This window comes from Nanorana parkeri, unplaced genomic scaffold, assembly GCF_000935625.1.
Source record: "Nanorana parkeri isolate BGI_ZX_2015 unplaced genomic scaffold, ASM93562v1 scaffold757, whole genome shotgun sequence".
Classification (NCBI taxonomy): Eukaryota; Metazoa; Chordata; class Amphibia; order Anura; family Dicroglossidae; genus Nanorana; species Nanorana parkeri.
Genome location: NW_017307025.1, coordinates 652,446 through 666,348, shown reverse-complemented (window position 1 = coordinate 666,348; position 13,903 = coordinate 652,446). Strand labels below are relative to the sequence as shown.

Below are 13,903 nucleotides of genomic sequence, written 5' to 3'. Positions count from 1 at the left end.
CCCTTCCATGCTATCCAAAACTGAAAAGTTTTGGCTTCAGTTCCTTTAATCTTTATTTTGATTACAAACCCATTAATTTAATAGCTAATTTTCCTGGCCATGGTTATCAGGGAAAAGTGAAGGTATAAAGATATTCAAGATCTTTTAGCCCAAGTCACTTAAAATACAGGTCCAGTCTGTTTGTTCAATCTGTAAGCAAGGACAACTTTGATACCAGTGTGTGTTTGATGCACTTCAATATTTTTGCCATAATTCCAATAAATCTAATTTTATTTTTTCCCCAGCTTTCATGTGGGCAGTGGATGCAGTGATTCCAAGGCATATGTGCAGTCTATTTCAGATGCCAGGCTAGTCTTTGAAATGGCTTCTGAGTTTGGATTCAAGATGTGGCTGCTGGACATCGGTGGTGGATTCCCAGGGACAGATGATGCAAAAGTCCGATTTGAAGAGGTAATGGATTGCATTGACAAACGTTGACACCTTTTTATGATGAAATGATTTTAAAAGGAATGGGGGATGCTAACTAGCTTGTCTTTCTACAACAGATTGCAGCTGTGATAAATCCAGCACTGGACTTGTACTTCCCTGAAGGCTCTGCTGTAGAGATAATTGCTGAACCAGGGAGATATTACATAGCATCTGCTTTCTCTTTGGCTGTAAACATAATCGCTAAGAAGGAGGTGCAGTTGGACAATTGCGGTTCAGATGGTAAGTTCCCAGTGGAAATGTTTTCAAATAAATCTTTGCAATGGCACTTACACAGATTTGTTTTGGGTAGAAAACCCTATCCTGCTGTCGCTAAGAACTGGTCATCGCACACAATGCTGTGCCGATAAACTAAGTATTTTATTAATGCTCAACTTTTCTTTTTTCTCTAGATGAAGAAAACTGCCCAAACAAAAACATAATGTACTATGCCAATGATGGTGTTTATGGTTCCTTCAACTGCATATTTTTTGATCATGCCCATCCTAAACCCATCCTCCATAAGGTAAAAGTTTATATTTAGCAAAAAAAAAAAGAATGTGTTTTTTTTATATATATATTTTTTTTAATTTTACTTATTTATTTTGTCTTTTGTTCTTTTAGAAACCTTCCCCGGATCAGCCACTGTACACCAGTAGTTTATGGGGACCAACATGTGATGGACTGGATCAAATTGCCGAGTGTCTTCAGCTGCCTGAGCTCCACGTTGGTGATTGGCTGCTATTTGAAAACATGGGAGCCTACACAGTGGCGGCTTCATCCACTTTCAATGGATTTCAACAGACCCGCATCCATTATGCAATGCCTCGCACTGCCTGGTAAGGATATCCTCATTGAGGAAGGAGTAGTGCAGCAGTTTAAAGCTGGCCACACCTATAGATTATCTACAGATTTTCTATGGTACGATGGGAAAAGTGCAACAGATTCCTTCATCTATACTAAACTGTGTGGCTGGAGGAATCTCCCACTGGGCCAAGCTCCGGTATCTTGCTAGTTGGCCGCCCTGGCTCTTAAAATACCTGAACAATGCCTGCATCCAATCAGATTAAGCGTTTTAATGAACCCTCTTTTCAAAAGCAGTGTAACCTCAAGAGCAGAAAGGCCTCTGCAGGTACACAGCTTCAGTGTTTCTTGCCATCTGACATATAGGTTAAAAACATATACTGGTAAAGGATGTTTATATTTAAGAATTATTTTGGCTGATGGTGTGACACTTCTTCTCTTGGTTTTTCTTTTTAGGGAGGCAACTCAGCTACTGCAAAAGGGATTACATACCGTTGTGGAGAAGTCATGCCCATCCTAAACCCATCCTCCATAAGGTAAAAGTTTATATTTAGCAAAAAAAAAAAGAATGTGTTTTTTTTATATATATATTTTTTTTAATTTTACTTATTTATTTTGTCTTTTGTTCTTTTAGAAACCTTCCCCGGATCAGCCACTGTACACCAGTAGTTTATGGGGACCAACATGTGATGGACTGGATCAAATTGCCGAGTGTCTTCAGCTGCCTGAGCTCCACGTTGGTGATTGGCTGCTATTTGAAAACATGGGAGCCTACACAGTGGCGGCTTCATCCACTTTCAATGGATTTCAACAGACCCGCATCCATTATGCAATGCCTCGCACTGCCTGGTAAGGATATCCTCATTGAGGATGGGAGGAAGGAGTAGTGCAGCAGTTTAAAGCTGGCCACACCTATAGATTATCTACAGATTTTCTATGGTACGATGGGAAAAGTGCAACAGATTCCTTCATCTATACTAAACTGTGTGGCTGGAGGAATCTCCCACTGGGCCAAGCTCCGGTATCTTGCTAGTTGGCCGCCCTGGCTCTTAAAATACCTGAACAATGCCTGCATCCAATCAGATTAAGCGTTTTAATGAACCCTCTTTTCAAAAGCAGTGTAACCTCAAGAGCAGAAAGGCCTCTGCAGGTACACAGCTTCAGTGTTTCTTGCCATCTGACATATAGGTTAAAAACATATACTGGTAAAGGATGTTTATATTTAAGAATTATTTTGGCTGATGGTGTGACACTTCTTCTCTTGGTTTTTCTTTTTAGGGAGGCAACTCAGCTACTGCAAAAGGGATTACATACCGTTGTGGAGAAGGAAACTGTCTGCACTCCAATGTCCTGTGGTTGGGAGATCTCTGACTCCCTCTGCTTCACTCCAGCGTTTGCACCAACCAGTATCATCTAAACTGCTACATTCCAGTGTCAAGAAGTGCTGTAAAGCTGTCATTCTTTTCTGTTTTATTGTCCAGCATGTTTGTCCAATTCGGCTTTAACCTTGATTTTAAGTATGCAACATAAGTCATGTTACCACATGTTGAAATTGGTATGTTTTTGTTTTTTCATTTATAATAAATTTTTTATTTTTATATTTTTGTACATTTTCATTTTATACAAATTGGCAACATTGTAAGTTATTAAAAGTAAAGGTTTAAAAGGAGCAGAGAGGTTAAACCCCCCCCCCCCTTTCAGGTTGGTTATACTGCACATGTTACTTGTGTGCATTTTGTGTTAAAAACCACGTTCATTCTGGAAGGACAGAGCCATTTTTGTTCAGGCATTATGCAGGTTCAGTACCTATATCCTAAAGTGAGATGCTGATTCATAGTTGAAATGATCATGTAAATTCTAAAGCCTGTGCAGTTCTTGGCTGTGTTCACAAATTGATGACCTGGATCAGTCTCTCACCTTGTGACTATTTTTTTTTTTTTTATAACAATGTATTTTATTCAGTTTTCACAGGTAAAAGAGACATTACATAAAGGGTACAATACAAACAATGTATGCAAATTTATAATGTACATAAAAGTCCAAAGTGGGTACCATTACTTTATGTCTGTCCCTACTAACAAAAAGTGATCATAGGAAAGTTTTAGAAAAGAGTGAGAGGGAAGAAGAGCGGGGGAGAGGGGATGGATTGGGTATCAGATCCATCTGTGTGATGCTACAGCTGGTTGTGGTGAAGATTAGGTCAGTAGGGCAGCCTACTAGGGCCTACCCAACTAGAGGCACTCCCAATTTTGAAATAGCAGTCTCTCATAGAAGTCTAAGGGTGTCCTAGCTTAGATCCGGGTGTTGATATAGCACCCAAGGTTCCCATATCATTAAGAACTTGGCATGTGTATCTTTCAGAATACTGGACAATCTTTCATAAGTCATAATATTGTCTAGTCTTGAAGTAAACTCACGATCTGGCAGGATTTGTTTTTTCCCGTTATTTGCTAAGGTCAATTTGGCTGCCAAGAGGATCTGATGTGCTAGTGATCTTTGGGAGGTGGTTAGACCGGGTATGGTATTATGTAGCAGAGCTTGGGTGGGATCCTTGGGGATGCGGGTGTGAAACAGACTGGAGGGTAAGCGAAAGATTCTAGTCCAAAATCGTGAGGCAAACGGACACGTCCACCAAGTGTGGAGCATGTCTCCAGCGATTGTGCACCCCCGGAAGCAGGCAGTGGACGAGGTTGGGTATATTTTGGCTAGGCGGGTGGGGACCATGTACCAGCGGAACATAACCTTATAAGCCACTTCCATATTGGTGACATTAAAGGAGCATCGGGAGATGTTCCTCCCATACCCTGCCCCAGTTCTCCTCAGTCCAAGTAAGATTAAGGTCAGTAGACCACCTTGCAGGGTAAGTGTGCAAGTCAAGACGCTTCAGGGAGTTGAGCGTGAAATATAATAGCGACACTTGTTTGGGGAGTGGAGGCACATATGCTCAAAGCTAGTGAGGGGTCTGTTCGAGGGTCTCCGTTCTTGTAGGGAAGACGCCCAGTGTCGTATTTGTAGATAACGGAATAGTTCCGCGTCAGGGATTTGTTTGTGCTCTTTAAAGAGGTATGACCATGTGGGGATAGCAGTGTGACTGAATAGATCATAAATCCTAATAAACCCATTGGCGCTCCACCATTTAAATTGCTCCGGGTTAGTACATGCCGTGGGAACATAGGTTGGGAAGTGATAGGGAGAAGGGACATGTAAGGGGACATTAATGCTGCTGAGTATTTTAGGGAATCCCACACTTTTAGGGCTTGTCTCTGATTGGGCGGTAGCCACGGGAGAGCTGAGAGTGGGGTTGGAGAACAGTGTGGGATTTCCAGCATAGTCCACAAAGGGATATTGGTCTCCCGATGTATAGTGATAGTTGGGAAGCCTGATAGTAAAGTAATATGTTAGGTAGGCCTATCCCTCCATCTTTTTTATGCTTATATAACGTGGATTTGGGTACTCTGGGTCTCAGGGGGTGCCAGATGAATGTTAAAATTCGTTTCTGTAGGGATCGTAGTGCAAAGGGTGATATAGCTATTGGTAGGACTCTAAAATAATACAACAGCTTAGGCAGGATGGTCATCTTAATTGCTGCTGCTCTCCCGAACTAATGACTAGCGCTCCCAGCTAGTCATTAAGGATTTAAGGTGGTGGAACAGGGGTAAATAATTGGCTGTGTATAGAGTAGCGTAAGATGGTGTAATATTTACGCCCCAGATATTTCAGGGACAGCCGTTCCCAGGAGAATGCAAAGTTCTTGCGGAGCTGTTCGTATGTAGATTGGGCAAGGGAAATGTTCAGGGGCGCTGATTTTTTCCAATTTACCTCCAAGCCTGAAACCCCTGAGAATATGTCCAAAATGTGTAGTAGATTGGGGATGGAGGTATGAGGCTGGGTGATAGTTAGCATGACATCGTCAGCGAATAGGCTGGTTTTATATTCTACCCCTGCCACCTCCACTCCCCTCACATTAGGGTTGTTTCGAATTAAGTGTATCGGGTTCGATGGCTAGGGCAAAGAGAACCGGTGACGGGGCAGCCCTGATGAGTGCCCCTCTCTATGGTAATAGGGTTAGACACACGACCCAGATACTTGATACGGGCCATTGGCCCAGTGTAGAAAGCTTGTATCCAGTTCAAGAACGGTCCCTGGAAGCCCCATTTAACTAATATATAACGCAGATAATCCCAGGAGATCGAGTCGAATGCCCGCTGAATGTCCAGGGACAATAAGAGGCCTGGAACATTCCTGGTTTTGAGCACATGTACAAGATGAATAATTTTTCTAATGTTGTCTCCCGCTTGTCTGGAGGGGATAAATCCCACCTGGTCCCTATGGATTATTGTGGGCAGGAACTCATTAAATTGGTTAGTTAATATTTTCGTCAGTAGTTTAATATCCACATTTAACAGAGATATTGGACGATGATTATTAGGGTCCAGGTGGTCTTTATCTGGTTTAGGGACCATGGAAATATATGCTAGTAAGGATGAGGGGTGTAATGAATCGCCTTTGCTTAAGGAATTAAACATGTCAGTTACTCTAGGGGCCAGGATGTGTGCTAATTTTTTATAATATAGGGCAGAGAAGCCATCAGGGCCTGGGGCCTTAGATGTTTTGAGGGATTTTATAGCTAACATTACCTCTTCCTCTGTTATAGCTGAGTGCAGGGAATCAAGGGATTCCTGGGACACCAACGGGAGAGTAAGATCTTTAAATGCGGCATCCGCTTGCTCTTTGCAGAACGAGGAGGAATAAAGATTTGTTAAATTTTCATGAAATTAATCGACGATCCTGTCGGTTTGCAGTAATGTTTCCCTGGGCAGTTCGGAGTTTAATGGGGGTGTTCCTCAGGGGTAGGGCGTTTAGTTTATGGGCTAGCATAGAGCCGGGCTTGTTAGTTCTGGTGAAGAGCTTATGTTTGGACCACCTGATAAGCTTCTCTGTTTGTTTGTCTAACAGGAGGTTCAGTTCAGTTTTAAATGTGTTGAGGCGTGCTAACAGTTGTTTGTCAAATTTAGCCTTCAATTGTCTATCGAGCTCCCCGAGCGCGGAGTATAATTCTTTTATCCTACTATTTCTATCCCTTTTCCTACGGGAGGCCATTTCTAGTAAGTGGCCTCTAATAGTAACCTTATGGGCCTCCCAAAGAGTAACTGGAGAGTCCACTGTGCCAGTGTTCAGAGCGAAGTATTGGCGGGCATGCGACTCGACCTGTTGCAAAAAATCCCCCGAGGTCAACAAACTTTCATTCACACACCATAAGTACTGTTGCCGGGTACCTGCTGCTAGGTGGAATCTCACTGCGTTAGCGGCGTGATCCGACCATGGTACTGCCTTGATGCGAGCAGATATGAACGCATTTAGGGTGCTTTGCTGGGTGAATATGTGGTCTATCCTGCAGAAGGAATGATGGGGTTTGGAGAAAAACGTGTGGTCGGGTTTAATTCTCTCCAAACATCTACCAGGCTGTGATCATTCAGCAATGTGAGGAGGGAGGAGTTATCCAGTGGTAGTGAGGAGGGTGGGCTAGTGTGGGTGGTAGGTTTAGTCCTATCATTAACAGGGTGAAGTACCAGATTAGTGTCTCCTGCTAGGAGCAACACTCCCTTCAAATGTTGGGATACGACCCCGAGCAGGTGAGACAGGAATCGAAGCTGATGGGTATTGGGGCAATAATATGACACAATAGTTACATCTACATCATATAAGGTTCCCACTAAGATCACATAACGTCCTGTAGGGTCTGTAACTTGCTTATCACAAACAAATGGCAGATTCTTACGTAGTGCAATCCGCACACCTCTTTTCTTTTCAGTGAAGGTTGCAGTATAAAAAATTGGGAAGTTTTTGTGTAGGTATTTGGGGCAGGAAGTTGTGGAGAACCTAGTCTCCTGCAAACACACTATGTCCGCATGACATGATGAATGGTAAGAAAATGCCTTATTTCGCTTATGAGGGGAATTCAGACCCTGGACGTTATGGGAGAGTACAGTGAAATCAACAGCCATAAGGGTTAGATCTTTTAGAAGAGTGTTTTACTCCATCGCGAGCATACACCTCGCAGGTGGAGAAACTCACGTACAACCAGAGGGTGAGGGATTGAGAGTATGCATTCCAATCCACCGATGGGTCAAGGAGGGAAGAAGAAAAGTTAGAGGAAAGAATAGAAATAGGTTTCCCATACAGGGAACAGTAAACATAATAAAACAAATAAAGAATTAAACTGTCCTGGAGGACAAGTGTAACGCGGGAAGAGGTGGACCAAGCCATCTCCTCTCCCGTGGGTCTCATGTGGGGGTGAAGACACCCGGTCCCTCATAAGAGCTGCAACATATATAACAATATATAAAAATAAACTCGTGTAATTCTCACAAATACTTATATAAAACACACTGGTAAGTATAGGACCGACCGTGGATACTGGGAGGCAAACTTAGCAGGTTTGCATCAGATCAGCAATAATAGGTTAGGGGCAGCGGCTCCCACCTTTAATAACTCGTGGTGCAGTTTTAAGGTAAGGCAAGCTATACCGTATACAACTGAGGCAACAGTGGTGGTAGACTTCATGTCCAAGGTGTTTGCAGGTTAGGCAGGTCAAAACCTCAAGTAGGGTCAGAGGGGGTCGGTGCCATTCTCAACCTCTGTGGACGATTCGTTTGGGGTCGTTGCTTCCTTTCCCATAGTGGACTCGGGGGTACCGGACGGGGACTGCTTGCAGCCTGCGAGGTGGTCTTCTGTGATGGTGGGAGCAGTGTCAGTTCCTGAAGTATTTTTCTCAGTTCGTTGGGGGTGGTAATGGAGTAGGACTTGCCCTTAAACGTGAATAGCAGTTTAAATGGGAACCCCCACCTGTAGGCAACATCATGGCTGCGTAAAGCTTCCAGAAATTGCCGCAGAGCCCTGCGGCGTTGTATGGTGGTAGGCGATAGGTCTGCAAATACCTGGATCTCATGTCCCTTGAAGCGGAGTTCCTTCCGACCTCTGGCAGAGCGCAATACTTCTTCCTTGGTACGGTAGTACGTGAACTTAACGATTATATCCCTCGGGGGGCCATCTGGTCGCTTGGGGGCTAGTGACCCTATGGATGCGATCGAACTCCAGGCGATCGATTGGTAATTCTTTAACCTTGATTTTAAGTATGCAACATAAGTCATGTTACCACATGTTGAAATTGGTATGTTTTTTTTTTTTAAATTTTATAATACATTTTTATGTTTTTGTACATTTTCATTTTATACAAATTGGCAACATTGTAAGTTATTAAAAGTAAAGGTTTAAAAGGAGCAGAGAGGTTAAACCCCCCCCCCCCTTTCAGGTTGGTTATACTGCACATGTTACTTGTGTGCATTTTGTGTTAAAAACCACGTTCATTCTGGAAGGACAGAGCCATTTTTGTTCAGGCATTATGCAGGTTCAGTACCTATATCCTAAAGTGAGATGCTGATTCATAGTTGAAATGATCATGTAAATTCTAAAGCCTGTGCAGTTCTTGGCTGTGTTCACAAATGGATGACCTGGATCAGTCTCTCACCTTGTGACTATTTTAATATTACAATGATGCAGTCTGATCACTGGGGGTTAGGGTTGCCACCTTTTCTTCAAGCGAAACCCGAACACTCTATAGACGTGCAGACAATTTTTGGGGAAAATTAGTCGTGGCTTATTCATATCTTCCTACTGGGGGTGGGGAGACAGAGGAAATGCTTTCTCCTGCCTGTAGCCGACTGAAGATATTATCTCGGTTTTAAGCAAAGTTGCTTGCCTGGAGCTTAAGGTTTGTGGTTTTTAAATAAATATTGTTATACTTTTTTAAAATATACTATTTTGTGACCTATCTAGAAGACCACCAATCACTAGAGCGATTGAACAATAACCCACTGCGTCCCTCAAACATCAAGGGAACAATACAATCAAGTGGAATTTTTTTTGTTTTTTTTTACATTTAAAATATAAATTTTATTCACAGTGGTGTCTCTACACTATACGCTGCCTAACACGTGGTGGTTCGCTAATGGTGTACGTTATGGGGGCATTTGCTACTGGTGCACGTTCCTGGAGAGGGGTGACACCACTGGCTGCCAAAAGCTGAGAGGGACACAGGCCAGAGCATCACAGGTTGCTAAGAGCTCTTAGCCACCTGGGATGCTTTGACCGGAAAGGGGGCGGTTCCCGGACGTGACTCAATGAGATGCCATCTGAGGCAACCTGCCTCATTATAGAGACGGCCCTGTGTATTTTATCTTGGCAAATCACTTAATCTTTAAAAGACAGTTTTACATATGAGTTTAAAAATCTCCCTTTTTCTACTGGATGCTTGCCACAATTGTTCACGACCATGGGCCTCCTAGAGCCTAGTTGTGTGCCTTAGTATGTTACAATGTTAAGTTTACTAATTTGTATTGAGATTGTATTCATCACAGGAGTGATGTTGGTTGCTACTTTACAACACACACAGGGACCATAGGGAACAAAAGTAGCCACCCTCCAGAAGGAAGGACAGTACCGGCATGAATTCAGAGATGATTTGAGGATCTACAGCGAAGATAGTTCAAGCCGTGATTTGTCATCATTGTGAGGATTATGGCTTACAGCTCATGAAAACCCCAAATCCACAATCTCAGAAAATGAGAATATTGTGAAAAGGTGAAATATTCTAGGCTCAAAGTGATGATTTGAGGATCTACAGCAGAGTGATACACAAATAAGATACATTTTTGTTAATGGTTAAGGTACTTGAATGCATTTTTATGATTTAACTCCCGAGTTTAGTGTCACTTTAAATTGTGATGGGAGTACTTCTCGCTTGTCAGCAGCTGGTCTGTCAAGTAAAACAGGCTTATAAAAAAAAAATTGTTTTGCCCTTACTTTTTTTTTTTTGTATGAACTTTCTGTGTGTATACAGGTGAAACTCGAATAATTAGAATATTGTGCAAAAGTTAATTTATTTCACTAATGCAACTTAAAAGGTGAAACTAATATATGAGAGACTCATTACATGCAAAGCAAGATAGTTCAACCGTGATTTGTCATAATTGTGATTATTATGGCTTACAGCTCATGAAAATCCCAAATCCACAATCTTAGAAAATGAGAATATTGTGAAAAGTTGCAATATTCTAGGCCCAAAGTCTCCCACTCTAATCAGCTAATTAAGCCATAACACCTGCAAAGGGTTCCTGAGCCTTTAAACGGTCTCTCAGTCTGGTTCAGTAGGAATCACAATCATGGGAAAGACTGCTGACCTGACAGTTGTGCAGAAAACCATCATTGACACCCTCCATAAGGAGGGAAAGCCTCAAAAGGTCATTGCAAAAGAAGTTGGATGTGCCCAAAAGGTGCACAAGCAGCAGGGATGACCGCAGCCTGGAGAGGATTGTCAGGAAAAGGCCATTCAAGAGTGTTGGGGACTTTCACAAGGAGTGGACTGAGGCTGGAGTCAACTTAAAAGGTGAAACTAATATATGAGAGACTCATTACATGCAAAGCAAGATAGCTCAACCGTGATTTGTCATAATTGTGATTATTATGGCTTACAGCTCATGAAAATCCCAAATCCACAATCTCAGAAAATGAGAATATTGTGAAAAGTTGCAATATTCAAGGCCCAAAGTCTCCCACTCTAATCAGCTAATTAAGCCATAACACCTGCAAAGGGTTCCTGAGCCTTTAAATGGTTTCTCAGTCTGGTTCAGTAGGAATCACCATCACTCAGCTAAACAGAGTAAGGCTCTGCCTGTACAATCTCTGTACAATTTTATATCTAGACCTACCTAAACTATCCACTCTATATGCAATAAGGCAGGCCCTTGCACTACGTACTTGCTGGTAGAGCTAAAGAAAATTGCACAATCATATTGTAACGTGTAGTACACCACTAATTTAAAGAAGGGCATGTAACACTTTCTGATGTTGTGTAATCACATGCAATAGCAAATTTCATTTAGGTGTTGGTGATTTAATACAGTGCCCAGGCTATGGTCATTAAAGTATTTACATATTATTAACAGGCTGTAAAGGAGCTTTAAATAAGGAAATCCCTGACCTGTCTAGCTACTTTTACTGTGGAGTTATTCATTCTCAAACATAACAAAGACTCCAAAGTCAGTTCTTAGCAGCCTACAAATACCTGCTGTGTGCTTACATTAGAAAGCTTGTAGGCTGCCAGAATTCTATTATAGAAGGAAAAAAAAACACTAAGATTTCAGTGTCGCTGTTTGAAGATTAATTTCTCCACGATACCTAAAGCTACAGAGGGGAACGAAGGCTTCTTTTAAAGTGTTTTTACTGCTTGTTTAGACTATGCAAATGCTTAATTGTGCATAGTCTGGGCAGAGGATTACATTAAGGATTTTGTCAGCATGAAACATGTTTTAGATACATTCTCACATAACATAATTACATCATACTTGGAATGTCTATGTTTTTGAAGAAAACTGAATTAACTGTTATCAAAGGGAGAACATTCTTGAAATAAGAAGATCCTTACCTGCTGTCCAACTAGAAGAAGCATCACTGAAGAAAACAGCAGATTTGGCACCCTGATAGCAGCAGCCTTTTTAGAATCCAAGAGTAATAATGAATGGTGGGCACTCTGTCCTACTGGACATAGTTGGCTTTTCTGTATGATCTATAGAGAATAAGGAAATATAATGCAGAATTAATCATCTTTATAGTTGAGCAACAAGATCTTCAGGGGCTTCTATGCAAACCATAAGAAGGTGAAACAGTCCCTTTGTCACAGTGATGGCTGTAACTATACTTGTAGGGTTTCATAGCAGCATAGTCTATTACTGTAAAAGGTATACCCTGGGTGACAACATCATTGGGTGAACGGGCTACCAGTAACAAGGATTCTGGTCAGTTGCACGCACATTAGATTCTCCAGGGAAAACAACAATCCCTGGAATTAAAGAGTGTTGTGCAACCAAAAACACTGACACCAACTTAGAGTTGGTATTGATTCCTTCCAGTTTCCTTATCTATGAACTGGTAGCAATTATTTTTGAATATGTCACAGCCATAGCCACACATTGTGAAATCGGTGCAAATAAGAACTACCTGAATCTGTTACATGTGTCGGGACTCAACAAAACTGTCGCAAGGCTTTCATGAATTAGGCGGAGGACTTTTTAAAGGGAACATACAATCAGAAAAGTGTCACAAATGCTTTAATCGCTCCCAATTGTAATTCCAGTGACTCATACGTTAGCAATTACAAAATACATGGGAATAATAGTTTTACAACCCTATGGGACATCTTTATAGAGCAGTGAATGTGACAGTCACCAAACTTTCCTTGCAGGTGAATCATCCTGCTGAATGAATTAGTATCCCAATCAGAATGTTGTTGTGGCAAGGTAGACAAGAATTAAAGAAAACAGTGAATAAGCAATTAAACTACAAAATAAGAAAATAACATCTCACCTGAAGCCAAAACTTTTTTTTTGTTATGGATAGATTAAAGAGAGATTAGACCCACTGTCAGGTTTTTATTGTTGTCTATGTCCCCGTTGGGTAGATTCACCCTGCCTCTTTGTTCTGGTGATGATTATCACTGGAAGTTATGAAAATCCCAAATTTTGGGTTATCAACAGAACAGGAACAGATGGGAAATCTTCCAATGGGGACACTAGTTCTGCTGACCACCAGGGATTTCCCTCTCTTTGGAGGGATTTCCTCTCACTTTCTGTTGTGGCTATGAAACAGGAAGTGAATGAAAATCTCTCCAATGGGACACAGATAGCAAAAAAGGTGATGGATTATAACCCTCCCTTACTCTATCTAAAATGGCAAAAAAACTTTTGGCTTCAGTTCTACTTTAATGGAAGTAGCAATAAGATATCGTACATTGTCCCCTAAGTACCAGGAATTTCTCAGGGCTTTGGCAGTGGATTAGGGTAGGGAATGCAGTGTTAAGCTGGCCATACACCTATAGAGTATCTGCAGATTTTCTATGGTCAGATAGAAAAAGTGCAACAGATTCCTCCATCTACGCTAAACTGTGTGGATGGAGGAATCTCCCACTGGGCCAAGCTTCAGTATCTTGCTAGTTGGCTTCGCTGGCTCTCAAAATACCTGAACAATCTGATTGGATGCAGGCATCGTTCAGGTATTTTGAGAGCCAGCAGGGCGACTAGCCAGATACTGAAGCTTGAGATTCCTCTATCCACACAGTATAATGTAGATGGAGGAATCTGTTGCACTTTTTTCATCTGACCATAGAAAATCTGAAGATAATCGATAAGTGTATGGCCAGCTTTAGGAAGAACAAGCTGCTTATGGTCCCTTCTAAGCATCAAACGTGTTATTTGTCCAAGGTCTACTGATATCACTGCTGTGGTGCTTCCTATTGCTGCTTGTCTTTTGACAATTCTCTAAAGTGCACGCGAGGTCCTCCAAACGCAAGGGGGCGCCGTAAAGAAATTGTGCGACTTTTTATGTCACACACCGGCTGGCCTAGTGCGGTAAGGTAAGATAACTTTAGACAAATGTGTCACAAAATTGAAAGTTCACTCTCATTGTCACAAATGTTATTGAATTTGAAGCGAACGCGTGAATGAGGCGGACAGTATGCATTCGGACATTATAACCATCGTTATACATTCGCCCTCTTCAAAGATGGCTGCTACTTGGAGCA

The 13,903-nt window shown here is 41.9% G+C and overlaps 1 protein-coding gene across 2 annotated transcripts in view; it reads left to right on the top strand.

The window, feature by feature from the left end:
• The window catches only part of LOC108793530 (antizyme inhibitor 2), a 6,375-nt gene extending 3,637 nt beyond the window's left edge, over positions 1-2,738 (top strand). For both annotated transcript variants that reach the window (XM_018564502.1, XM_018564503.1), the window contains exons 5-9: positions 285-450; positions 546-708; positions 879-991; positions 1,090-1,304; positions 2,548-2,738. In XM_018564502.1, coding sequence (XP_018420004.1) covers positions 285-450; positions 546-708; positions 879-991; positions 1,090-1,304; positions 2,548-2,686 — 796 coding nt within the window. In that variant the 3' untranslated portion in view covers positions 2,687-2,738. The remainder of the gene's footprint in view (positions 1-284; positions 451-545; positions 709-878; positions 992-1,089; positions 1,305-2,547) is intronic.
• The last annotated feature ends 11,165 nt before the right edge of the window (positions 2,739-13,903 follow it).